General features: G+C 46.4%; 1 protein-coding gene across 1 annotated transcript in view; it reads right to left on the bottom strand.

Annotated features, from left to right (window-relative positions):
- Positions 1-27,830, bottom strand: part of LOC125756260 (Down syndrome cell adhesion molecule-like protein Dscam2) — a 194,380-nt gene that overhangs the window by 118,038 nt on the left and 48,512 nt on the right. Inside the window, exon 2 of the mRNA XM_049412869.1 lies at positions 25,943-26,356. Coding sequence (XP_049268826.1) covers positions 25,943-26,356 — 414 coding nt within the window. The remainder of the gene's footprint in view (positions 1-25,942; positions 26,357-27,830) is intronic.

The raw sequence follows: 27,830 nt of genomic DNA, 5'->3' as shown, positions 1-27,830 counted from the left end.
GTCGCACAGCCTGACCTGACGAATGTTTTTTTTTTTTTTTGCATTCGTGCATTTAGCGATGAACAAGTAGGACAACCTTCAACGCTGAAGTGCCTGCATTACTAACATCCAGCTTTTTGTTTTAGAGCTAAACGATGTCGCATAGAATAAGTGAATGCAAATACGTGTTTAAGTTGAGTTGTGTACTTCATGTATTTGGTATTTATATGGCGATGTACAATGCTGCGCGTATAGTACACATTCTGTTTCTTCTGTGTAGTCAGATTCCCAGTTGGCATTTTCTATGCCGTGATAACACATATATAAATCATTTCTTATGCCAATCACCATACTTGCGTACTTACTTATGTTAACCACTTTTTAATGAACTATTTTACTAGGTGCCGTTTTCGCCGCGTTCGAGTCGGACTACTTTTTTTACGTGTAGTTTACCTAAAAGAACTGATGGCGTCATGATGCCAACCTCACCTGCATGTGCATTTACTTTTAAAAATGGAGACATGATTTGCAATGTCTTTAGCCTGATTCTTCTTATTGGACATCGTAGCTTCGATTTGCTAGCTATGGTATCAGTCTGCTTTTTACAATTGAAATTTTTTGACTATTCGAAAAAAAAGCAACCGTTTCCGTAAACACCATCCCAATCCAACTGCATTGTTTTATCTGACTTCACCTGGAAGTTATATTCCAGACATCAATCGTTAAGAATCGTTTGGAGGTTGGCTGCAACTTAAACTCAGGGACGAAGTTTTGATACTCTACATAAATGCCTGAGGCTCCCTCCTGAAAGACTTTGCGCCTGCCTTCTCTTGTACACTGCGCCGCTTAGCGCTGAGGGATATGGGCGTCTTAACGACCTTTTTGGCCGTCGTGCGAACCTCGAGCCATCAAGTCAACCGGCGAAACCGGCCGTGCAGTCTTGCCTTACGAAGACGCCTAAGCTTAAAACGTTCGCCTCTTTAAAAGCGTCGCTATGACGTCGTTTCTAGCGGAAACATCTGCCTCGGCGACCTGCTTTTTAATTGCTCGCGCAATTAGGGCACCGAGCAGCCAGCCACGACGTCGCTGCTTAAGCTATGTACGCGCTACGGCCTGTTCCTCAGTGGAATCCTTATACATCCTGTCTTCGTTCATGCCCCGTGCGTCGACTCACTGCGGCTCTGTTAAGAATGTTATGAAGCAGGTTGCGCGAGGCTAGCGTCGCATAGATCGAATGGCGACGACCATTGCGCAAGAGAATGAGATTGCAAGCTCCTATTTGGTGAAGAAAGCGAAATAAATGGCACAGAAATCATATTACAAAGAAGAAAAATTAACTACCTTACCAAACACTGCAGATGAATGGAACGGAAATTGCCTGCCGGTGCTACATGGATTTTGATGCATTTCCAGCGCTGAAGCAAAGTAGAAAAAAAAACAAATATGCAGACACGGAAAGAAAAAGAAACAACGGGACGCTTAAGCTTCGCCTTTAAGACATGAACGCGATAGTGATATCCGGCCCCATCCTCATTGTGCTCTGTTTCGCTTGTCATTATGTTCAGTCGCCCGGTCGCACAAACATCCACAAACACGCACACACACATACACTCGACATACCTATAGTATGGGTAAGGTTTCCGCCCTTTTCAACAGCACTTTTATGACAACAGTGTACCCACTGCGTGTGTGTAAGAGAATGCGCGCACTAATGTGTATGCCCTTTGTAATGGGTGGCATGCTTTAAATCAGCAGCAATTACGCGCATGATACTTTTTCGAAGTTTCGATGCGCCCAATACATGTTCGTAAGGGAATACGCGCAGTAATTTGTTTGCCCTTTCTAATGGGTGGCCGGCTTTAAACCACCAACTCATTATGCAGTTCACATGGTGCGACGCCCGATGGTAATATATGCCTGTTCCCCGTTTTACTGCGATATTACATCTCGTACTGTGACACCTGTACACAGGATGCATATCACTCTAAAAAATCCCACGCTTAATATCACGCTAAACTGTTAAATTAAGCGTGATGCGCATGTAAATGAGCTGTGGATGACGTTTCGAGCACCACGTGATCGAAAATAAGCGTGAGGTCCCTTCAGGTCAGCGTGGAAGCAAGGCTGCATGCCGTGGTTCAGTCATGTGCAAGCGCGAGCGAGCCGTGTACGCGTGAGGAGCGGAAATTACACGCTTACAATCGCGCAGAGCTCACGCGTATATATTCACAATCACGCGAAGTCGAGATATGCCACGACAAGCCGCCGCCGTGCTGTCGCCACGAAGCGCAAGCATGCGCAGCCTCAACGACGAACGGGATGGGGCGCATGCGCATACGCGTTCTCCTCGCGGTCCCTGCGCCTGTTGCGAGGAATACGGAACTTAATTTCGTGAGGCTGCCGCGCCAGCCACACTGCCAAAGAGCGTCTGTATCGCCATGTTCGCTTCAGAAAATATTCTCGACGTCCAACGCGGGCGGTGCAAGCACACCGACTGTGAGTGTTCCGAGTTTATGAGAGAAAATCCACCGAGGCCCGACGGCTCAGGAGCAGCCTTTCCACTCGGATGGTGTATTTACTGTGGTCACGCTCCTGCCATTCTTGGGCGACTGGAATATATAGGTAAGAACGTTAGTCATGCTTCGCTCGTATTCAATGGGAGCGAACAAATGACTTGCAACGTCTTCTCGTGTCTGCTTGTCACATGTGAGTTGTGAATTGTGCCTTAACGACGCATTTTGTTTAGCGGAGTGCGACAACCATTTATAGGTGCATTAACTGTATTGAAAAAAAGAATATTCGCCTTTATGCGACAAAGATCTTTTGAGCCAGACCGGTGAATTTCTCAGAGCAGTTTGTGTTTTTTGTGGTGAAGTACCGAACGGAAAATTATATTAACAGCGCGTTAAAGCAATTCATTTTCGAAAACGTGTGCCTCTTCTGACAGCTTCCGTGCTCGTCACCTGCATCCTCGCTTATTTATAGCTGTGCTTTCAATGATAACTCGTCTCTTGAAAGGCAGCGCTTGCTTGTGCATCTTTCATGTGTAGTTTATGACGCGAACATAACAAGCTCTCTTTCATTAATTTCATCCTCCAGTTCTCCGCACCGAGTGACATTTAAGAACGGGTTTCGCTGGCGAGCTCAGAGTTACCATTGTGCTTTCTATACCATGTATATTTTCAAGATTTATAACGCGGTTAGTGGAGTATCAAGGTTCTTATGGCGTATTGGTCCGAACTTGGAACAACACAATCGACGCTGTAGTGCAAAAGACCGCTTTTCCTGTCGCGCAGTGCACGACCACTCCATCCGTGGAAGCTTTGCCGTGTTCGATTGTGACACGGGCACTTCTGAATGATAGTGTATACTTTTGGGCGAGTTGGGAATCAATTTTTCTATTTTAGCGCACTTGTTAACATAACCGAGCTTTGAAAAACGACACGGACACAGCCCACGTGTGGACATATCGCTGTGTCCGTGTCGTTCTTCTGTCCTCTGTATTGTTATCTCCTGTAAAAGCAAGCGATCATTGGTTACCTTTACAGTGTAGTTGAAGCGTAGTTTCCACCTATAACATTGAGGTTTGGTTAAGGAAATAATCTTTTTACAGACGCCCCAAGTGTTTACATTGGACCGTGCATTGTTTGGGGCGAAAGAAAGCACCTCATCTGCGGCAGTGAACAGGAGACCATTCAAATTTGGGCAGATACCTCTCCAGAGAAGACACCAGTGATGTGCTTATGCATGTACTACATTAAAGACCTAACGTATCCGGCAGCGTATGACCAATTGCTTGGCTTCGTCCAATCAGTCGTCAAGCCGGGCTCGAACAAGGAAGTGTCATGGGCTCACACAGGATTGAAGAACTTGCTTACCGCGTTGCGGATTGAAAGAAACGACGTCTTATAAGCATTATGAACATATTTCAGGTGTCAGCTCTGTAACTTCTTTGAGCCATTGCTTCGTTCCATCGCATTTTGAGGGAGTTTATATTTCACAAATAAAAGGAAAAAAAAATATATGGGTCGTATTTATTTTGCTGCTTACAATCTTCGTGTTTGCTTGATAGAACGCCACGGAAAAATAATATGAAAATGTATTTTGGACAACGCGGAAACCTAAATTCTGGAAATGCTGTCCTATCGTTTCATATATGGTGGTCATGGTTCGCTATCTTCCAACGCAAGGCACGGCACAGCGTTTTTGAGAAGGAATTACCCCTTTGTGCAAATAAATAGGGAAGGGCTTGTTTACAGATGAAATTGTCGACCAGGGCTCACCCAAACCGCTTGTTAATGAATTAGCTTCAGTGTCAACGGCGGGAGTGTCTTGCGCAATCTATATGCAGAACATTCAGCACCTACTTCGCCTGCCGGTTGCCAAGGTCAAGAGGAAAGGACAGGTTTGTGAGCAAAGCTCGCTTCGGGGAAGCGACCGAAGCCGACAGCGACCGCTGTTTCAAGCTCGCTAGTATCTGCGCCCAGAGACAGGAGATGGAGTGGGGCTTGCCCCACTCTGTCTCTTTCCTCCTCTGGCGCAGATCCTCGGGGCCGTCTTTAAGCGTGAACAACGGTCAGGACAATATAAACGTGGGAAAAGCGGCCGATGTCACGCCTGGCATGCGTGAAAAGGATGTTGCCAGTCAACGCCTATAGGCGTTGTCCGCAAGCGTAGATAAATGTCACGCGTAGCTTAAGCGTGTAAAAATTTCGAAAATTCACGCTTAGGTAAGCATGGGATTTTTTTAGAGTGTACGTTTATGAAGCATTAAAGTTAATTTCAGTGCATTTACAAGCAATGGAGTGGCCCTGCGGTAGAACCCAGACCGTCTGCGGTACTTGCCACGAAGACGGTCTGGGTTCGATTCCCACTCGAACCTAAGATTTTTTATTATTTATTTTATACAAGGCGATCATTTTTCGCTCACAACCAACGAAGCCGACACCGACGCCGACACCGGAATTTCTGAGGAACCAGCTCTTTAACGCCATCGCATTAAAAGGGACAGTAACAATGGTTGCTGTCTGTCTTTGTTCCCTTGTCTGCATGTTTTTTTTTTTTCATTTTAACAGAGGAGCTATTTAAGCCTAGCATTGGTCCATGACGGGTGAACAGAAATTAACATCATCATGAAGCGGCACGCGCTCTCTTCATCCTCTTCTTCCTCTTCATCATCTTCTGCTTCGCTCCCAGAACGCGTGCGCATATTTGTCCGGCGTGGCCTGCAATAACTCGGATGGGTGACAGAACTTGTTCAGAAAAAGAGTAAGAGAAAGAAAGAAAAAGATAGAAAGAAACAGAAAGAGAGAAATTTTTGGCGAAAAAGTTTCTCGACAAGGCGGTATTCGAACATGCGTATCCACGATCCGAAGTTGAGCATCGTAACCACTCGGCTATCCAGGCACGCTAGCGGAGCATAGCATAGCCTTGAATGTTATAGTACACCGAGGGAGTGGGAAATGGAAGTGAGGATGCGAGATGTGATGTTGAGGAGGCGGGAAGGGAGGGGAGAGAGTAAAGCATAGCATAGAAAGAAAAAGGAAGAAAGAGTAACATATAGACACAATGGGGTAGAAAGAAATCGGAAGCGAGAATTAGAGAGAAAGAAAGGGACGAAAGAGAAAGAAGCAGATAGGGAGCGAAATAAATAAATAGAAATAAATATAGACCAAAAGACACAGCGAAAAGCGAGAGAAGAGAGTAAAAGAAAGAAAGAGAAAAAAATTCGGCAGATCCCACGTACCACGGGAATCGATTTTATGCGAAGCATGCGCGGGTGGTGACTGGCGTAATTTTTCACATGGAGCGAAACGTTACGGAATGACGCTAGAGAAATGTGGAAGTGGTATGCGCACACTCATATGTTGAAGAGTCCCATGTGTATTATATAACCAGTTGTTTACAGTTGCGTAACAATTCCAACAGCAACATGGATGTTACCAACACCAGACGCGGTAAGCTGATATGTAGTGCTTATATTCTTGAATACTAGGATAGCGCGAATCCGAACAGAACAGACAAGGAGCACAGATGCACAGAACAGGCGTTACTCGCAACTAAGCTGCATTCAGGAAAGTTGCCCTAGATATATACGCAGCCGAGTGGTACGCACAGGCGCACTGCATGTACGTTACAGTCACAGTTGCAGTTGTTACAGTTGTTATGCTTGCACTTGTCTCTTATGACAGAGAACGCATGCATGTTTCTCGAACCCGTGTGTTTGTGTGGAAGGGGTTCCTGACAGTTCTTGAACAAGCTTAGGTCATGATCACCGTGATCAGTGAGCACCAGCAGCTGCAGCGGACTTGTTAATGGGATCCGTTCGGGATCGCGGTTACGAGGGGTCTATGTAGTCAAGTGCGAGGTATAGTACAGCTGCTGGAAATCCTGGATGCCTCTTAGGATGAAATGATCTATGAAGCATCCTGTCCTGGACATGGCAGCGAGGTCTATTGATGCCCTGTCCACATCGAAGCCACCTTTCTTGCAGTATAAGGACCAGGCGTTGTTGGGTCTTTTTAAATCAATTTTGAAGTCACCGGTAATGATGAGAGGCCTGGTTTTCTGGGCAGATTTATTGTAGGAAACATTGGCCCCAGTTTTCGCGTAATCCACATGGTCCACGATGCGGACCACGTGGACGAGTGGATAGTAGTTGAGCGTCTTCCAGGGGTGTTCTGTCTTCAGCTTCCTCACTTCCATGCGTCCGCCGCGGTGGTGTAGCGGTTACGGTGTTCGGCTGCTGACTCGAAGGTAGCGGGTTCGATCCCGGCCGTGGAGGTACAATTTCGATAGAGCCAAAATGCTAGATGCGCGTGTACTGTGCGATTTCGGTACACGTTAAAGAATACCAGATGGTCAAGTATTCCGGAGCCCTTCGCCACGGCGTCTCTCAGAATCATGTCCTGGTTTTGGGACATAAAACCCAAACAATTATTATTATCACTTTCCTCGCGTGTCAATGTGTGTGCGTTCGCTATTACTGGCTTGGTTGAGACTCCGTATCACCTGTGGCACATACCCGCATAACATGAACGCTTGTATACGGGTATGTGCCACACGTGACTGAGAGAAAGGGTTTCATGGCGCACGCGGCAGGTATTTCGCGTTATTCATGCCATGACCAGTGAATGGTGTTCGTCATGCACTGATCCCCTGCTATGCCATTTTTGGTATATTACAAAGTATGGAGACGACCAGGAGAGCACCCAGACGTAGGCGGATAGATAGATAGATAGATAGATAGATAGATAGATAGATAGATAGATAGATAGATAGATAGATAGATAGATAGATAGATAGATAGATAGATAGATAGATAGATAGATAGATAGATAGATAGATAGATAGATAGATAGATAGATAGATAGATAGATAGATAGATAGATAGATAGATAGATAGATAGAAACGCCCAAAGTGCCTGAGGTTCGCTAAGAAATGCTTCGCATTTAATAAAGCGAAACAAAGAATGCCGCCTAGCTGCGCAGTTCCTTGAGGCTTGGCACCCCTAGTGCGAAGCTACCCCAACATCTTTTTTTCCTATTTCGCTTAAGCACTGAATATGCATCAAAGTTCAATATTCCAACTTGCGCAGCAAATTGCTTTAAGTACTGTTATATGGATTAACTGCTGATCTGTTCCACCTATATGTGCATGGTTTCGCACAGGGGTTTGGTTGTGATGATATATTTCTTGGGCCTCTAGTGACCCCTTTTGTTCTCAGTGTCTTGTCGTTAGGGTTATTCATATCAATAAAAAAAAGGGTTATTAACCGATGCGGGACCCGTGATTGTATACGAAAAAAAATTTCGCATATCCTCAAAAAAAAAAAAAAAAACAGTTCAAAGTGAGTGCCAGTCCTGTGTTTTTTGCTTGTCCCCGTTTTTCTTTCTTTTCCTGTGTTTTAATGTTCTCTTTTCTTTCTCAAGTCATATAAAGTTTGTGAACTGGAATTGACTATTTGTGTTATTATGAGAGAGACCCGTATAAAACGACGGCGTCCGAATACGTCCAATTCATGTGAACGCTCGCTTTGTCGTTTGCTAAACAAGCTTAACTTGTTGGTATGTTATGTCTTGAATAAAATGTATGGCATTAATCCCTGATTAACTGTTGCACTAGTAATTTTCTTCTGACATAGAAGCAGCCTTAATACTAACGCTATAAAATATACTTACAGTGTCCGCTAAAAATAATTAATGACCTGTGAGAAACTACAGCGCTGATAACAACAGCGATAAAAGCAAGTTATTTTTCACGTAAAAAATATTTGTTCACCAAAATTCGGGACTTAAATGGCCTTTCTGTCAAAAAGCAACAATAAAGTACATTTATTCGAATAAGACGAAGACATAATGAAGAATTAAAAGACAAATTTACATCAGCGTAGTTCACCATGCACCGTATTGAGTGCTTTTCGTCAAAGTGAAAATGCAATGGCGTGCCTACAGGCAGGAACACTGAAAAAGTGTCTGCACAGCTTATTAAAATGTGTAGGCTCTGCAGTTAGTATATAGCGATGTTATTGCAGAACCAAAGCGCCGCTGCACTCTAATATGCGATCCCAAGCGGCTGGCTTTCTAAATCTCATGTGGCTTGCATAGTTCTAATCCCTCCTTTTAAAATGCTTCGATAAGCTCCTTATGATATTAAGGTAGGGCGTACAGAACGCGGGTGCTAAAACTTTAAACGCGGCGGGATTACCGTGCATTCACGTTGTCCTGTACATTAACATAAAATCACTGCTTGAGTAAATTATTCATGCATTCACTATGTGCCCACACATTCATCACGGTGTTTTGTTACTTTATTCCTGCCCTACCTTTGAGCAGCGGCACTTGACCGCTATCTTGTTTTAATTATCGGCAGGCGCGCACTGTTTTGTCACCGCTCGGTTCCCATTGCCGCGTGGCATTTGCCTTGGGTCGACGTTGTATTTCCTATTTTAATACGTGATATACGGTTGACGGAGAAAGAATGGGTACATTGCCTAAACACTCTGCAGCTTTTCTTGACTCCTTCCACAGACTGCACCCTCGGTACCGCGATAACCCAATAAGTGGCATGAATAGACACTTAATATCGATTGGTTTTCGTTGACACTGTGACATACATCGGTTCATTGCCGAAAATGCGATATGTTTCTGAGGCCTGCAGCAGCTGAGCCCTCCACTACAGCATGCCGGATTAATTTTGAGCACCTAGAATTTTTTAACGTGCACGTAACTCTATCTACACCACTGTTTCTCAGATTTAACCTCCAGCGAAATGCGGCTGCCTAGGCCGTGAATTAAACCCGCATCCTTCAGTTCAGCAGAGCAACGCCCTATAGCCGCTAAGTTGCAACGCTGTCTGACCTACATCCGCCATCAGATGAGATGCAACCCCATTTGCACAGCAACCGATGTGTACAGCAGCCAATCTGCCATCAGAAATGACTTGGAGAAGGCATAACATCCCCGCGTTTTCCAGTTCGGCTATAGATATCTTTGCGACCTACCACACTTCAGTTTCTTCTGTAATCCTGCACTGATCATAACAACCGACGACCGAGCGCGCGTCGTACGACCATTTGAGTGACGAAAGAAACCCATCAGCGAGAACATTAACCGGTAGTTCATCAACAAATGTGACTGCGTCGCTTGCGAATGCTCTCAAAAAAGGAAACCCGAAAGACCCGCTTAATACAAAGAGCACCGAAGCAGTTTGAGATGAAACTCGTTCCGCTCTGACGCGCGCTATTCGCACGAGGTGCGCGCATCCCGAGGAAGCACCGACGCCATAAGAAAGCGCTCTAGCGTTGCTCTTTCATGCTCAATCTCGGCGGGCGCTGCGCATCTAGCGGCAATCCCGTCTCCATCACGTAGAGCGTAGAGAGGAGGAGGCGAGTCTGGGTATAAATCAAATTTGCCGGCTGCGTTTTACGAAATTTGCCAGAGAATCGTAAGAGAATTAGATTCTTCGCCCCCCCGACCCGAGCTCCAGCTCAGTCTTTTCGCGCCAGCCGCATACCGAAAACGCCTGTCTCCGACTTCGTCCGCACTATCCTTATCTCTGTCTTTTCTATTTTATTTTTTTTTTGCATTCCCGAATTTCTTGTCCTCGCACACTGCTCAGCGAGACTACATTGCAGTGCATTCTTTCCTCTACGGATGCTTCTACAGTGCTCTGAGCGTCTCATACGAATGAAGCGTGAGCGCGAGAGACTGTGAGAAATTTCTCTGGCCTAACTGCATAGGGGACACTCTTCGCAAGGAGGCAACACAATGTTATTTTGTTGTTCTTTCTCAATATCATTGATTCTCGCGTGTTTTATCGTTGTGAATTAGAGACTTTTGTGTGCGTGGTAGTGCCTTTCACCTTCATCCTTCGGTGTTACACGTTCTTTCTGGTACGTCGTCGCTCTGTCTCGAACATTCGGTTTTTCAATCTTCAAAACAGAGGACAGAAGAATGGCACGCGACGCGACAGGATGCAGAGCAAAAGTAGGTGTAGGGTTCTTCGTTTTCGTTTCTCCCGATGCAGCGTTCTATTGTGCATGGATTCATTCGCTGTGAAGTTGCGCATGACGAGCTCTCTGAGCCAAGCTTATTGCTATTCCACAGCACACTATGCATGAAATGTTATTGCGATCCGAGGTTCTGCCGTAACAATCGAGTCTCCGTCGAATTTTAGTACATACAGTTTTTGCTTACGTTAGTTCCAATGTCTGTTCCAATGTCTGTGCGTCTATTAAATGTGTGAGCGAACCGTGGCCGAATTGCTTGTTTTCGGATGGTGAATATTTTTCAACAGCGGGTTTTGAGAAACGGCATCGGCGCGGCGTCTGGCTAAGGGCCGTTAACACAAGACAGTTTGAGCACAGAAACAGCCTGAGCGCGCGATTCACGAACGTCATCGTCTTCTTGTTCGCTGACACACAGCGCGACACAGCGTCGGAGCGAAGAATAAAAGACAGCGAATGTGCACAAAAGTAAAAGTCGAATTGAAACGTGAGCTCCAAAGATAAAGCCGCCATAGTGCTGACCAATTTACGTCCTTACGCAAATCGAAGAAGGCTGATGTCATGCACTAAATTCCACTAATGTTACTGTCACAACATTAGCCACCATGAGCTAAGGCTTTAGCCTAGTGTAGAGCATACTAGGCAGGCTCTGCGGAGATAACAAAAGAAGAAATATTGGGCCTGCGATATAAACGCACCTATAATAATAATCTTCACCTTCTCTTTGCACAGTTGTGTGCTTCAGGTCGAATATATATTTTGAGCAGTGAACACCACGAGATAAATACGTTTCTCCTCTTTGCATGCAGCGTGAGCATTAGAGTGAGTGATACTGCCACAGCAGGCACAACGGGCGCAGATGCGACACGCCGTGCATTCTACTGTGCACGAAAAAAAGATTCCAACAGGGAACCTGAGGTGGACCGACATTAGGCTTAGGATGCTCCCAGCAACGACTGAAGTGACTTCTTTGCTGACTTGGAGCGGATACCTTTTTGATGCGATGCATCGCCGTTCTCGCGCAGCACACTCGCAGCGCTCTTATGCGAGCACAGAAACAAATTCTAGAAACGCTTTTCTTAAAGAAATAGTCCCAAAATATTAAATCACGTAATCTTGCTACGCGAGTGCAGGATGTTTTCTACATGAAAGCAAAGGACCATAGGCGGAAACACAACCACAGAATTTTTCTTTGTCTAACATTGCATACAAGAAAATTAGGACTATAGCTTACATCAGCCGAAATTCTCTGATATCACACCTACCGCATGTCGTGTCGGCAAGTGTTCAGAAAAGATGAGTCATTCATCATTTAAGATAATTTATTTCATTTGTACGAGAGAGATACAGCGATAGCTTTGATGATCGCTTGTTTCGTGCGACTATTACTCAGAAATCAAATAATAACCTGATGGCATATCGGCATAGGCGTGCGCAGGGGGGGGGGGGGGGGGGGGGGGCAGGGGGCTAGAAGGGGGGGCGCAAAGTCAGCCCTATACATTGTAGGGGCGGCGAGAAGAGGGGCGCAAAGGCAGTCGCATACATTGACATAATAGGGAGGGGGGCGCTGCGACGAACCTTCGCCATCCTGAAGGGGAACCCTGCGCACGCTTATGCACATCGGTGAAAACCAACATGGCATCGAACGATCAAACTCCCAATGATTACCACCATGTTGACTGGCACAGAGCTAAGGGACATCCGCGCTTTGTTTGAAAATTCTTCTCAGAAGCGACGATGACTCCGAGGATGAAGTACCCGCGCTATATGCATGGACTTTTATTTCGCTATCGGCGCGTGAGAACTCAAATTCTAGGAAGCGCTTTACAATGCGCCATGCTATTCGTTAAGGGTAACCCAATGTTCAGGTGAACTTATCTTTAAACAGCACTACTAATACTCATAATTTTCTTTACCAGCACTGATAGAACATTCTCAATGAGCGATAAATGGGTAGGAAAACAGCCAATTAATTAAAATCTGCCGATATAACACGGCTTTATCAGCATAGAAATAAATCGAGACCTGGAAACGTTCAGAATAAGTGCTCGTCCTTGTCAAACACAGCGTTTGTTCTTGTCATTCCTCCCTGTGTGCGTCGTCTTGCTTTTGGCGCTGCTTACTTCCACGGATCCATATCAAATGGCCCAGCTAACTACACTTCTGCAGTAACCAAGCTGAACTCCGCCCTGCAGATTTTGAATTCCAGAAAACAGATCTCGTTCAGGACTTCTTTTCCCGTTAACAGAAAGAGGAGGGAACCAAGAGAAAGATGACAGCGCACAAAAGGTAAATCAAGCAAGCACGCGTTCAATTTCTTTTTTTTCTTTTTCTTTTTACATTAATTCCACTCGCTTTTTCGTGGTTCTGAGTACTTTCCGCTCATGCTGAAGGTATACTTTTTCATCAGTTTCTCTCTCTTCTTTTGCGGCGCTTATACGTACCTGTTTTCAGACTTACCATCATCGATAGCCTGCGCTGCCCCGCACAGCGGTTGCTATTCTGCATGCAAGAAGACGCTCGCGCCCGGCTGAGTTTTCCAATTTTGCCGAACCACGCATACTATGCCGCAGATCGAAGCACTTCGGTTTTTTCCGAGGTTGGGGGGGGGGGTGCTCAATCGCAAACAATAAGTTGCGCGTAAGGGGGATTCAGATAAGAGTTGCGATAGAACCAAACGAAAACGAACGTACAAACAAACAAACAAACAAACAAACAAACAAACAAACAAACAAACAAAGGCTGAAACTGCATATGCGGGCAAACAGATGCAGCGACAGTTCTTGCAGCGAATTGAGGTTCAGCGTCGTGAAGGGGGCGGATTTGTTTCAGGCACCAACGAAGGACGCCCCGGCTTTGTTCTTCTGCACAGTGTTAGGTTCAGTCTTGTTCTTGTTCCTTTTCTTTTTACCCCGAGCTCCTGATTTATACGCGAGCTCGAAAAAAAACAAGAACAAATTTTTTTTCTTTTCTCCTGGGGTATGCCTCTGAAGGGTCCTCACGCTGTGCAGAGGAAGCCTCACGAGAGCGTCTTGGAAGGAGTGTTTCTCGAAAAAAAAAAAAAAACGCGAAGTGATAGCTGTAGACGGGAAAAAAGAAGCGAGTGCGAGTTAGGTTTCGTGGCGGCTTGCAGAAAATGCAACCAGCCTTAAGCGATAACTTTCGCCCAACAAGAGAAAGTTGCCACCGAAATGAAGTAAATAAAAGCAATTTCGCACAAGAAAAGCCTGGAACAGATTTAAAGACGCCTGGGACGTCATCAGCTGCAGTTGCAGCCACAGATGCGACGCTGGATCCTATCGCGAAAAAGTGTGCACGGTAAAAAAAAAAAGTGAAGAAAGCAAGACCGCTGGAACAGGCAGGGTAAATTAAAGAGGCAGAACACGTGACTGAGGGGTTAGGGTGCATGTAGGCCAAGCCGAGTAGAATAAGTAAGCAAGAAATTTCAAGAACGAAAGAAAGGAGTCACGTGCCACTCTTGGGGCACGCAGTTGCCTCGGCCAATCTCGCCGATAATGCAGAGCCATTCGTTGTCTTCTCGCGGCACAAATTGCGGACTCGCTGGCTTGCGTCTTAATAGGCTTACGGCCCTGCTTGTGTAAAACTGGGAAGTGGAGCTACGTGAACCACAATTTGCACTCTTTCACTTTTTCTGTTTATTTATTTTTTGCAATACCGCGCTTACTTACGATGTTCACTCCTTCCGTCTATGCTTCCTGTTTTTGCGTTTAAGCAACTTTTTCAGTTTTTTCCCGTGAGTGCAATGTAATGTCACTAACTTATGCGTACAATGGAAATTTTCAATGGGCCTCTATTCCAGCCACATGATTCTGTCTGCCAGAAGGTTCGTAAAAATAGATTTTTTTTCTCATCAACTCTGGGTGCTTCAATATCTAGCCAAAGTAGGAAGCTTGAACATACAATATAAAGATAGATATTTTCAGAGGGAAATTCAATTCAAAAATAATAAAAAACCACGCCATATCCACGAAGGGAATGATGATTCAGGAGCTGGCTCGGAGATAATCGGGTAAATCGTGAATGCTTCCTACAATTCCTCTACTGTCATATAAAGACGTCACACGTTTTTATAGTAGCGATTGTGGTCAGGTTGTTGTCGAACCACAAGCGGTGGGAGACCTTGCAGCTGTGGCCGATCGTGTGGTCGAGGAAATCGCACTTGAAGCGTGCGTAGACGCCACCAACTTCAAGTGCGACCGCTTTCAGCGCTTGGCCGCTGCATCACGCGGCCGTACCTCTTCGAGGTTATGTTGCCGCCGCTTCCGCGCTGCTTCGGCTTAGCGGGCTTGTATCTCGGGGTCCGCACGACGCTGACGTCTCTCTGCAGCCTCGCGAGCTCTGACCGCAGGGTCTTGGCGGCGAGCCCGCATGCTCCTGCCTTGTGAGCCCTCCGCTCCTCCGCCTTGTCTTCTTCGTTCATGTTATGAGTATCGAAGCGCACTGCCGGAGTGGAGCGAGCGCCGCATGCTACAGTTGGCTATGCTGTATGTGGTTTTGCCTGAGTTATTATCATCATCAAGGCTCTCGAAGAACAAAAGAAGACTTCTCTTTCGCGCGAGCGGGCGCATGCTACAGTTGATTATGCTATATGCGGCTTTGCCTGCGTTAATGTCATCATCAAGGCACTCGAAAAACAAGAGGAAGAAGACTTCTCTTTCGCGCGAGCGTGCGCATGCTACAGTTGGCTATGCTATATGAGGTTTTGCCTGCGTTAATATCATCATCAAGGCGCTCGAAGAACAAGAGGAGGAACACTTCTCTTTCGCGCGGGCTGCGTCTGTAGCGGTCGCCTCTGGAACTAAGGTTACACTTACGGCGCGGGACTTTGCCCCAGCTTAAGAAACTGGCGAGCCAGCTCTTAAAAGTAAACAGCAATACAACGACCGTAGTTGCTCTTCATGTTTTCTTTTCTCCTGAATCTAGACTGGTATTGTTATTACATGGCACCTACGTGATGCAACTTATCTATGTTACCGCAACATTCCATGATGTCGGCGTATTTTGCATTAACACAACAATCAAAACCAATGAAACTCCTTATCATTCGATTACAAGCGAACAAGGAGTCTGCGCGATATCTTTACTTTTTTATTTTTGCTGCTATGATAATTCTGCCGATCACTTCGAAAGAAAACTGCTTGCAGAGGATATTCCAATACTCAATTTTTATTCAAGGCGTTCTAAATTGAGCATGTGTTTCTATCAAAATTAAGTAGAGACTGTAAAGTATTTTTAATTAATTTACACTGAGAGGGGTAGGTCACGAAGCAAGAATGAGATGGAGGGTTCCCAGATGCACGTCAGGTTTGCTACCCTTTTGCACAGGCTTTGTACCTGGAGCTTTTCAATACTTACAGCGCTCTTGATTTGTCGCGTGCTGTTTTTCTCTTATTACTTTTTAACAGCACGCAAAAAAAGGAAAATATCTCGCTTAGAACAACTGCAAGTTGGGTGTGTTGGTATACATTCATGATGGTGAAGCGCTAAAAGAAACGGAGACTTGTGAAAAACACAGGACGCAGCGCTACTAGCAACTGAGTTGATTTTGATGCGTAAATGTGCGCCTTCGCGAGCACGAAAGTTCATTGAAGGGGGCACCATATTCACACCTAGCAATGCACTGTAAAGAGTGCACGTGCAACCCTAACTTTGAAAAAACCACTGTTGTCGACAGGCACGCCGATGGAACTGTCAGGGAGGTCGTTGAGGCTTATCAAATAAGGAGGAGTGGCAATGGTTGCGTTAGCTTGCCATCCAATTTGCTATCGGATTGTGAAGTTGCTCTTTTAGAGAGAACGTAAAATGAAGTGCGTTTGTTGCCTTGGTAGGGGTGCATGCGCGGTTTTTATCTCTTGCCTGTTTGTTTATTTTATGAACACGTGTTAAAAAAAATTGGCCGCGTATCTGCGTGCTTCGCTGCAAAATAGAAGAGGCGCTGCGTGAGATATGGACGCCATCTGGCAATACGTCGGGAAACACGAGTGCTGTGTTGCGGGCTGGTAGTCCCGGCGCAGCGGCAGGCGAAGCCCGGCGGTGACCAACGCGACCGGTGGGGACGCCGGTCAGCCCGAACACGCAAAAATATTCGGCAGATCCCACGTACCGTGGGTGTCGATATTATGCGAAGCATGCGGCGGGAAGATGACTGTGGCATAATTTTTTTTACTGAGGGAAACGTTACAAAATGACGCTAAAGATTTGTATAAATTTTATACGCACACATATATGTTGAAGAGCGGCATATGTGTTCTATAATGAGTTGTTTACAGTTGGGTAACACTGCCAACGGCAACGTGGGTATTACCAACACCAGAAGCGGTAAGCTGATATGTAGTGCTTATACTTGTCCCTTATGATGGAGAACGCACGCACGTTTCACGAACAAGTGCGGATGTGTGGAAGAAGTTCTTGACAGTTCTTGAACAAGGTCATCATCACCGTGATCAGTGAGCACCAGTAGCTGGTCATGACTTGTTATTGGATCCGGTCGTGATCGCGGTGACGAGGGGTCCATGTGTAGTGAAGTACGAGGTATAGTACAGCTGCTGGAATTTGTGGATGCCTCGGTCATTTCGTCGACAGATTGTCTGTCGATAGAGCCGGCGACATGTCGGAACCTGAAGTCACCCTTCGCGTTGGTGAGGTATAGGCCATCGGGTTGGTAGGCCTGGATAGTTCTACGTAGACTAACATCAGTGGATGGTGCTTGTCGTATTCGTAGACTACCTGGGCATATGTGGCCTACGTAGCCTAGTCTACAAAGCGGCTGTCAATCAATCCGGTATCATCCTCGGTCAGCATACGCCATCGCCCAGTCTCGTAAGAAATGAAGAAGACACTGCGTCGTTCTGGCGGACTAAGTGCACTTTACGGTGCGGTGATGTGAATATCATACGTATTTTTAGATGCGAAGTATCTTAAGGCGGAGCTCAATCCGGTGGTGGTGGTGGTGGTGGTGGTGGTGCGCGGCGCGACCACCCTTACTGCGCATGCGTATACCCTCTCCACACACCTCCTCTCCACCCCCCTCACCATTCCCCCAGTCCTCTACCCCTCTCCACTCACTCTCTCCCATTTCCCTCTCGCCACTTCCCTCTCCCCCTCTCCCATCCCCCTCTCCACTTAACCTCCCCCTCCCCCTTTCCACTCTTCCTCTGAAACGCGGGCTAGACATGCCGAAATTCCCTCCTGCGCAACGCCGCGATGAGCTCGTGCGCATGGGCGTCCCCTCCCCTTCTCTCTCCTCTCCTACGCTGCCCCCCTCTCGCCCGCCTGTCGACCGCGTTCCCCGCTCGACCTGTGAGAATTAATGGCCAGGCTAGATGGAAGATACGACGCGCGTAGCGTCCCTCTTCGCGTTCCACGACGCGAGGTCGGTAGCATGCCCAACGAACGCCAACGGAACGCGATCGTGCAAGTGCTCCGGCTTCGCATCGCGTCATGGTCCCCTTTAGCGGGAGATGGTGTAATTTTTCGTTAATGTATTCCTCGGGGGTCGAGCAATGCTTCAAGACAGCTTGCTGAATCATAAGAATACAAATGTAACGTTTATTAGACTGCTATAAAAGCGGAGCCAAAGCTGGAACCAAAGACGTTAATCTGATATGACGCCTGTATCGTAGGAGTACACATCGTAGGAGTATCATGTAGCGTTTATTGCTTTCTTGTAAAATTAGATAGCAAGCATCACAACCACAATTGACGTTGCACCGACATTAAGCCTGCATAGGCTGTTTTTCCAAACCAGTTTCTGGATCTGGCGTGGCTCTGTGGTAGTATACCTGATTGCCACGCAGAATGCTTGGGTTCGATTTCTGCTGGGATCCTAATTTTCATTCTTTCCATTCGTCGGGTGAACGCTGCCGATGTTGGTTTTCTTAACGCTCTCGCATTTAAGTTATCAATGTCTGTTCTCGCCGTTCCTGGGTAGATATAAACGGTCAATCACCTGTGGCGCATACCCGTAACACCGCGGCCCGAGGTAAACGGGTATGTGCCACACGTGTCTGTAGGAAACGGTTTGACGACGTACGCGATAGGTTTTTCACTTTATTCATGCCATGGCCCGACAGTCATATTTGTCAAGTGTTACCCTCCCATGCCAATTTTGGTCTACACCAAGTTAAGGAGGCGATCATGAGAGCACCCAGACGTAGGCGGCTAGATAGATAGATAGATAGATACGTAGATAGAAACGCTCAAAGTGACAAAGGTTCGCTAAGAAATGCTTCGCATTTAAAATTTTAGGCTTTAGTGATGGCGTACATTTTTATATATACGAGGGCGTTGTTTTCAAAATAAACACAGTTGCTAGTAGCGCTGCGTCCTGTGCTCTTCGTAAGTCTCCGTGTCTTTTAGCGCTTCACCATCATGAAAATCCAGCTGCTGCATTTGATCGCCGTCGCCTATTTCTCGCTCACCATTATCCTCAAATCGGCGTGTCTTACGAAATGCGTTTACCGCTGTATGCGGCCAGAAAACGTCGTTTCCGACAAATTCCCGTACTTAGCGATGCGGCAATATCAAGACACAAGTTACGTAATACAGAACAAACCTTCACCACCGCTCGAGAGGAGAACGCATTCTTAGCAGAATCACGACGAAAGCGCCCATTAGTACCAGTCTGCGCTGTTTTCTTTTCCCGCAATAATCCGATCGACGTGCGCGGCATAAAGTGCGCGACAGCAAAAGCCTTGCATGAGAACAGCTGGCTTTTTCGAGGTCTTTCGTTTCCTTTTCTCCGCCGTTGTCTTGGCCGTCGAAAGCCTGATAAGAATGCTTAAGCTGTTTATCCCCGTTGCGCCTCGGGACAAATAAGTTCCAAGAAACGATTTGGTTTTGCACAAACATCAAAAACGCGTTCACGATCAGGTTTGTTTTCCCCTCTGCTATAAGGGATGGTAGCCGCATGCATGGAAGCGGCGCTATTGTATGCGCGGATTTTTGTATTGGCTTGTTGTCGACGGTGACAAAGGCGGCGCGAAATATGAATATTAACGTAGCGTTTCGCATAACGGCCACGTGTAGATACTCGAAACATTTATATATTAAGACAACAATTCCGTCCACCTCGGTTAGTTATTGGCAACGGCGATGAGGCGACGATCAGAAGGTTGCGGCTGCCATCCCGCCTATGCGGCCGCATATCGATCATGGCAAAGTATAAAAACAACCCTGCATTTAGTTGGACTGCACTACACCCCAAAGAATCAAGCAGAGTGGTGGGATGACGAGGGGGCAAGACGTTACGTTCGTACGTCAGCGCGCGTTACAACCTTGGGCGCTTTCTCCTTTTCTTTGAACGCCCGGCGTACTTTCAGTTGTAATTCAGTAGTGGAGTTCTTGCACTAAAGAGTGCGGGTCTGGCACGTCGCGGCACACCGCGGCGGCCGCGGTAACTGTGCAGCTCACGACGCTCAAATCAGCCAAAGGCCGTATGCATGTGCTTTTGGGTATATGACATCATTTGTCGAAAGAAGAGCGAGTGATTATTAGCTGAAATTGAAAATAAATTGTAATTTTCACGCCACGTGCTGCGCTACAATGTTTAGCACACATGTTCGCAAGGGTCGAGACTGCCGATCGGAAACATTTTTTTACCACGTTCAAAAAGTTGCAGGGAATGTTTTACAAGAACGCGCGCTATTGTGACCAATTGGTTGGCGACATTAGGTTGTTTTTCTGAAAACGAGAGGAGAGGTCAGATCCCGCCATTGATCACGCAATTCATTGAATCAATATAGGCTGAGTTCTCCCACTTTGGAGGTACCTTGCTAAAAGTGCGTCGAAAGCACGCGAAAGCATGAACACGCGCAGGTGCGAAAAGAGTGCGACTCCAAATAGAAACGTAACTTGGATAAATGCATAGGCAAGGCCTCTTCATGCACACCCGCCCACATTTGTCGAGACATCACAATTGCTACGACATATTTATGCTACAGCACACTCAGGGAGGCAGGGAGGCTATTATGCTCTCGGGCCGTATCCTGAGATGAACACTTTCGGCGACAAGTCTCGCTTCGCCTGACATAGCGTCTCACGTGTCCAGGGATAGAAGCCACTGCTTGAAACGCTTTCTCTTAATCAGCCATCGGCACACCGTAAAAGAGATAGTTTAAAACTATCTCCAAAGAAGATAATTACAGAATACGGTCCCTGCTCTGCTGCTTTCTTTTCGTCCGGTTAATCTCTCTGAGTTTCCTTCTGCTATCGTACATCTCTCTCTCTCTCTCTAGACGCCTTGATGTGGGAGTTCCATTTTCATGCCGTTCCAAGAGTTTCGCTACGACATATTCCAGGAAGTTCGCGACGGCAAACTGCTGTCAGATGCAGTAAAGCCGCAATAGAGCTCACTTTCATACATTGCATTACGAATAGCTTCCTAATGAAATTATGACAGGTACCGAAATGTCGGGGCCTCCCTGAAGGAGCGCCTGCACGCTATTGACGAAACGGCTACGACCTGGCTTGAGCCATCCGCGCCGCATGCCTTCTTTTTTAAATGCGAAGCATTTCTTAGCGAACTTCTGCGACTTTGACCGTATCTATCTATCTATCTATCTATCTATCTATCTATCTATCTATCTATCTATCTATCTATCTATCTATCTATCTATCTATCTATCTATCTATCTATCTATCTATCTATCTATCTATCTATCTATCTATCTATCTATCTATCTAGCCGCCTACGACTTTGTGCTCTCCTGGTCGCTTGGTTAATCGAATGTGCACCAAAATTGGTATGGCGTAACATGACTGTATGGCGAACATAAATGATAAGTCATAACATGAAAATCATGACATGAATGTCATGTACAGCATGATTTACATGCTACGCTCATGGTGCGCTGGCGGCCGTTTCGCTAGCTTGATATACACCAAAATTGGTATCTTGTGACGTGACTGTGTGACGAACATAAATAACACGAGTTAACATGAAAATCATGACACGCATGTCATGTACAACATGACTTACGTGCCACGCTCATGGTGCGCTGGCGGCCGTTTCGCTAGCTTTATATGCACCAAAATTGGCATCTTGCGACGTGACCGTGTGACGAACATAAATAACACGAGTTATTATAAAAATCATGACACGCATGTCATGTACAGCATGACTTACGTGCCATGCTCATGGGGCGCTGGCGGCCGTCCGCTAGATTGATATGCACCGAAATTGGTATCTTGCGACGTGACCGTGTGACGAACACAAATAACACGAGTTATCATGAAAATCATGACACGCATGTCATGTACAGCATGACTTACGTGCCACGCTCATGGGGCGCTGGCGGCCGTTTCGCTAGATTGATATACACCAATATTGGTCTCTTCCGACGTGATCGTGTGACGAACATAAATAACACGAGTTATCATGAAAACCATGACACGCATGTCATGTACAGCATGACTTACGTGCCACGCTCATGGGGCGCTGGTGGCCGTTTCGCTAGCTAGATCTACCCCGGAATTGGTCTTGCGCGACGTGACTGTATGGCGAACATAAATGATAAGTCATAACATGAAAATCATGACATGAATGTCATGTACAGCATGATTTACATGCTACGCTCATGGTGCGCTGGCGGCCGTTTCGCTAGCTTGATATACACCAAAATTGGTATCTTGTGACGTGACTGTGTGACGAACATAAATAACACGAGTTAACATGAAAATCATGACACGCATGTCATGTACAACATGACTTACGTGCCACGCTCATGGTGCGCTGGCGGCCGTTTCGCTAGATTGATATGCACCGAAATTGGTATCTTGCGACATGACCGTGACGAACATAAATAACACGAGTTATCATGAAAATCATGACACGCATGTCATGTACAGCATGACTTACGTGCCACGCTCATGGGGCGCTGGCGGCCGTTTCGCTAGATTGATATGCACCGAAATTGGTATCTTGCGACATGACCGTGACGAACATAAATAACACGAGTTATCATGAAAATCATGACACGCATGTCATGTACAGCATGACTTACGTGCCACGCTCATGGGGCGCTGGCGGCCGTTTCGCTAGATTGATATGCACCGAAATTGGTATCTTGCGACATGACCGTGACGAACATAAATAACACGAGTTATCATGAAAATCATGACACGCATGTCATGTACAGCATGACTTACGTGCCACGCTCATGGGGCGCTGGCGGCCGTTTCGCTAGATTGATATACACCAATATTGGTCTCTTCTGACGTGATCGTGTGACGAACATAAATAACACGAGTTATCATGAAAATCATGACACGCATGTCATGTACAGCATGACTTACGTGCCACGCTCATGGCGCGCTGGTGGCCGTTTCGCTAGCTAGATCTACCCCGGAATTGGTCTTGCGCGACGTGACTGTGTGACGAACATAAATAACACGAGTTAACATGAAAGTCATGACACACATGTCATGTACAGCATGACTTACGTGCCACGCTCATGGTGTGCTGGCGGCCGTTTCTCTAGGTTGATCGACCCCCAAGTTGGTATTGCGCGACGTTACTGTGTGACGAACATAAATAATAGGAGTTAACATGAAAACCATGACACGCATTTTCCTCAATGACATACAAGACGATGTATGCAGCTCTTTGCTGGCTGCTTCGCATTACATCGATTCCCACAATGCGTGGGATCTGCCGGCTTTTTTTTTTCTCAGAAACACGCTAGCACTAATTGGTAACTGGGCCGCGTTCAGAGATTATGCCAGTACACAGCGCAACGCAATCAGCTAATTGCAGCATCCCGCGGAAAGCTAGGCCTCGTCGACAGCCTGATGGCACTTGCGGGGAAATCCGACTCCCGAGCAGGGAGATGTGCGAGCGTCGGCCGCAGAGACAACAGTACATGGTCTTTGATAGAGCATAGACAGAGGCACTAAGAAATAAAGAAAAAAGGTGATGCACGGGACGACGTGACGGAGTGGTTTCATTGCGATGAAGCCTCCATGCGCTCAGCTGGCACAAGTAACGGCCGAACCCATGCCAGGACGTGAACTATAGACAATGCTTTATTTCCGACACCAGAAGTAGGAAATCCGTTCCCGTCAGAGCTTTAACCTGAATTAATAAGGACAGTTGAACAACGCACTCAGCTCAACTAAGCTTGTCCACTTCACCAAAGCTGCTCCTCATTTTTCTTTCCTGCGAAAAAACTGCCGTACTGCCTCATGTAATCTCGCAGCCCCAACTAGGCAGCCTGAAGTTAAAAGAAAAAAAACGCTCCTAACGGCTTGCCTCTCAAAGTCACATTGGCTAAGTGGCACCTGTTTAGCCGGGTGCGCGATTAATCGCGTTTTGCTGGACCTAATAAACGTTTATTCACTCACTCACTCACTCACTCACTCACTCACTCACTCACTCACTCACTCACTCACTCACTCACTCACTCACTCACTCACTCACTCACTCACTCACTCACTCACTCACTCACTCACTCACTCACTCACTCACTCACTCACTCACTCACTCACTCACTCACTCACTCACTCACTCACTCACTCACTCACTCACTCACTCACTCACTCACTCACTCACTCACTCACTCACTCACTCACTCACTGTCAGCTGAGCCATGTAGAGAACTTCTTCTTCTTCACGCTTTGGCAATAACAAAACTGGGTGTAGCAATTTATTCTGATGACCACAAAAATTGCGGTAGTCTCATCATTACAACTCCCACCGTCGTCAGCTGAATGAGATGGAAGGATATGAATCAATGGATCAAACGGCGATGCCAACCCAATATCCAGCATTTATCCACTGTCTTAGTAACAATGGAAAAGAGAAGCTCCATCTGAATAGGAACGACTTGGTTCTTGACACCACAAAACGTAGTGGACCTAATCAGAGAGGAGCTTCAGGATAAATGCGGGTTTTCCATCTATACGCTTCATGCTATGCTTAACTAATGCATAATAGGAAATATAAAGTTTCTCAGTTCGAGCGATCCGCAGTCGAATGAGCCACCGCGCATTTCCACATATATTTCCGATATTTCCAGAAAAACAGATTAAGTAATGTGTGTATCACCATGGGCGCACATTCATTGAACTTAGCTATATTACACCGTACACTGCAGAAAACGATGTATCCACGTTGTAGTAGTCGTAATAAACTCTTGCTTAACTTCTAAATGTCAGTTACCAGATAAAGGATAGATTGGAGGATAGATTGAAATACCAGATAAAGGATAGGTTGATAGATTGATAGTAGTAAGTACAATTGAAGCGGAACCGCACTGTACACAATTTCCAACAGCGTAATCCGAAATGAAGGCTTCGACAGACACCCGCATGGTCAGGAATAAACAGTGAATAAAGGCGAGGACTCCGGCCACAACAAAACTACAGTGTATTGATGTTTCGGCACACAGAACGGGAGCGTTATTCACAGTAATATTAGTGAACAAATCTCCCGTTCTGGACGCCTAAACTTTAATACATTGTTTTTCTCTTGGGATCGGCGTCCTCGCCTTTTCTTCAACAGCAGCGGAGTCTGAATTTTTTTAATGAGAACCTGCCTTACACTCTTAAAAAAAAGGACAGTCCTTTGACTCCTTTCGGAGAGTCCTGAAGTGCCGCGTATATGAATCTCTTTAATGAGGCGCGTCAACTCTCTATGGAGATCATTGCACTCTCTTCGGATAGTCGTGTGACCCACAAGAGAGTTAACGTGTCTCTTCTTAAAGAAAGTCGTGACCCACAAGAGAGTTGACATGTCTCTTTAAAGAGAGTCATACGTGGCAAGTCAGGACTCTCCGAAGGGACTCACACATACTCTTTTTTTTTCTTAGAGTGTATTCATCGTCAAACGATCTTAAAGTTGATTGTGAAGGCACTACTCGCAAAGAGCCTGGTGGGAGTAGTTTCTAAGGTCATCGTCTTATCCAGGGGTGGGCAACCTGTGGCCCGCAGGGCAGTATTATGCGGCCTCCAGCACGGCATCAGAACCTCCACCTTTCCCATGTCACTTCCTACTTGAAGGCCGATATGGCAGTTTTGACATCAAATAGGGTTAGAGACGAACAGAGCTTGGTGGCTTGCAGTTGACATTGTCCCCCAGTCCCCCATCTTCACACTTAGCCAGATAATGTCTTCAATTCTGTTTCCTGTACAGGTCCAAAAAAAAAGGAAGGACCTTCATCCAAGAATCTTCAAGTGCATGTCGGGTTTGTACAGTGTAAGCCATATACCGAATTTTTTTCTGTGACTGCAACACTCCCCTCACCCCCTTTTCCAATTCTGCCATACGGCCCCCCGCCGTGTCGGCTTCATGACACTTTTGGCCCTTCGTCTAAAAACGTTGCCAACCCCTGGTCTTATCTTTCATAGACTACTATATATGCATGCCCATAGGCAGGAAAGGCATATTCCGTTCCCTGCTTTCCACTAACTGCGCGCCAACAGACGTTTCCACTCACCAGCGGTGACGTGGACTTGTGGGCTGATCACCGTGCCTATGGCGTTGCTTGCCGAGCACCGGTAGCGAGCCTCGTGCACGTCCCGGCGGAACTGGTCGGCGCGGAAGGGCAGGAACACCAGGGATCCGTCTCCTTGACGCACGTGTCTGAGTCGGGGCACGTCGGCTGCCTCGTCGCCGTCCTCGGTGAGCCAGCGAATCGTCGGTGCCGGCTGACCCGTGGCGGAACACGGCAGGCTGCCTCCAGACGAGTTGGAGAAGAGCAACCGAGACGGTAGCTCGCTCGTAAGTTGCGGACCCTGCACGTTGCTGCCGCTGATTCCGTTGTTGTTGTTGCTGCTACCGGCACCGTGCGAAGACGAGGCCCAGGCGAGGAATGTGCCGTGGGGCACAGCCAGCGGGCCACTCAATAACACTGCGAGTGAGAGACGAATGTTTGTTGAGTTCGGAGTAAAAAGCACTTATCCCAAAGAGGGATTAAAGTGTTTAAGGTCGTAAAGACAGTGCAGATAGTGTAAAAGAGAAGAAAAATCACACCGTTACAGTCAATGAGGCACATTATATATATATATATATATATATATATATATATATAATGATTCTGCAACATATATATATCCAATGTCATTTCTTGTGCTCGTGTGGCTAGGGTATCAGACGTCAATTGTAGTAAACATGGCGCTTTTGAAGAACATTACACGAACACTTTTAGGTGAGATGAGTAGCGGTGACGGGAGATGTGGGATGGAATTGGTTGTCTTAGTTCTAAACTAACAAGACTTATAGTATATTCGTCTAGTCGCCACCGAGATCAATCGGACTCGGATTACAACGTTGCTGAGTCCGCTCTTGATCCGACTCAGGGAAAGCGCCTTAAGATTAAGCGGAAAGCATGAAAGGAAACACGTCAGTGCGTCTTCTGTAGAAAGCAAACAAGGCGCATGCGCATTTCGTTTGTTTCATCAGTGTGGCAGCACATATGCCACCACACTGATGTCATGGTAGTAATGTAAGCTGCAGGAGTAACATGACCGGAACTCTGCCCGACTTGGGTCTCGTTCAGAGGTCAAAGGTGAGAGCGCGCCTGAACGCTCTGAGCCACAGGGCGGCTATGATCTGAAAGAACCGGCCGAATCTGTTCAAGGCACTCAGTTTCGACCAACAAAATGTGGCGTGCGTCGCCAGGAAGCTCTGAAGTACTCAAAAACCAGTAGACCAATTTACCATTGGTATCGAGGAAATCCCACATATGAAACGGAAAATTTGGATACCGAGCTGTGTAACTGAATCTTCACAATGTCACCCACCTCGCGTTGTCGTGACAAGATCTCACCCGCTTACAACGAAATCATGCAAAGCGGATACTGTAAAATAATTCGCATAAAACTGCTAAGAAATTTAAAAAAGAATTATGTGTCTTTCAGGAAATTGTAGTGTTTCACCCGTGATGCCAGTCTTACTAAGCCTGGAGTATCGTCACAATAAATGTCCGCATCCTCTTTATGATTCTGCAACAAAGCGGAGACAAGGGTAAAAGTAGCATGTAACAAAACTAATTGAAATGCGCGTTAAAGCCAATGTTTACAGCGGTATGTGAGCAACGACCCACATAGTGCAAGATAGCGCCATAGAAAACACTTGGTGCGCACGACTGCAATTTTCTGCACTGGCAGCACATCCAAACTAGAATAAAAGCAATATTTAAAGCCACGTGCTTAGAAAGAAGGCAATAGTTAACGTCAACTATCACATATTACGCGAGACAACTCCTACCCCGTCTGTATACGTATTTTCATCTACAGCAGATGGAAATGCTAGCGCGAAGTCCATGAGCACTGCCTCTTCACAGATTTGTCAGTCGTGCTAGGCTCCCCGCGCCTAGCTCTCCA

The sequence above is a fragment of the Rhipicephalus sanguineus genome, chromosome 2 (assembly GCF_013339695.2).
Source record: "Rhipicephalus sanguineus isolate Rsan-2018 chromosome 2, BIME_Rsan_1.4, whole genome shotgun sequence".
Lineage (NCBI taxonomy): Eukaryota > Metazoa > Arthropoda > Arachnida > Ixodida > Ixodidae > Rhipicephalus > Rhipicephalus sanguineus.
Note: the sequence above shows the minus strand (reverse complement) of the source record. Positions and strands in the feature narration are given on the sequence as shown.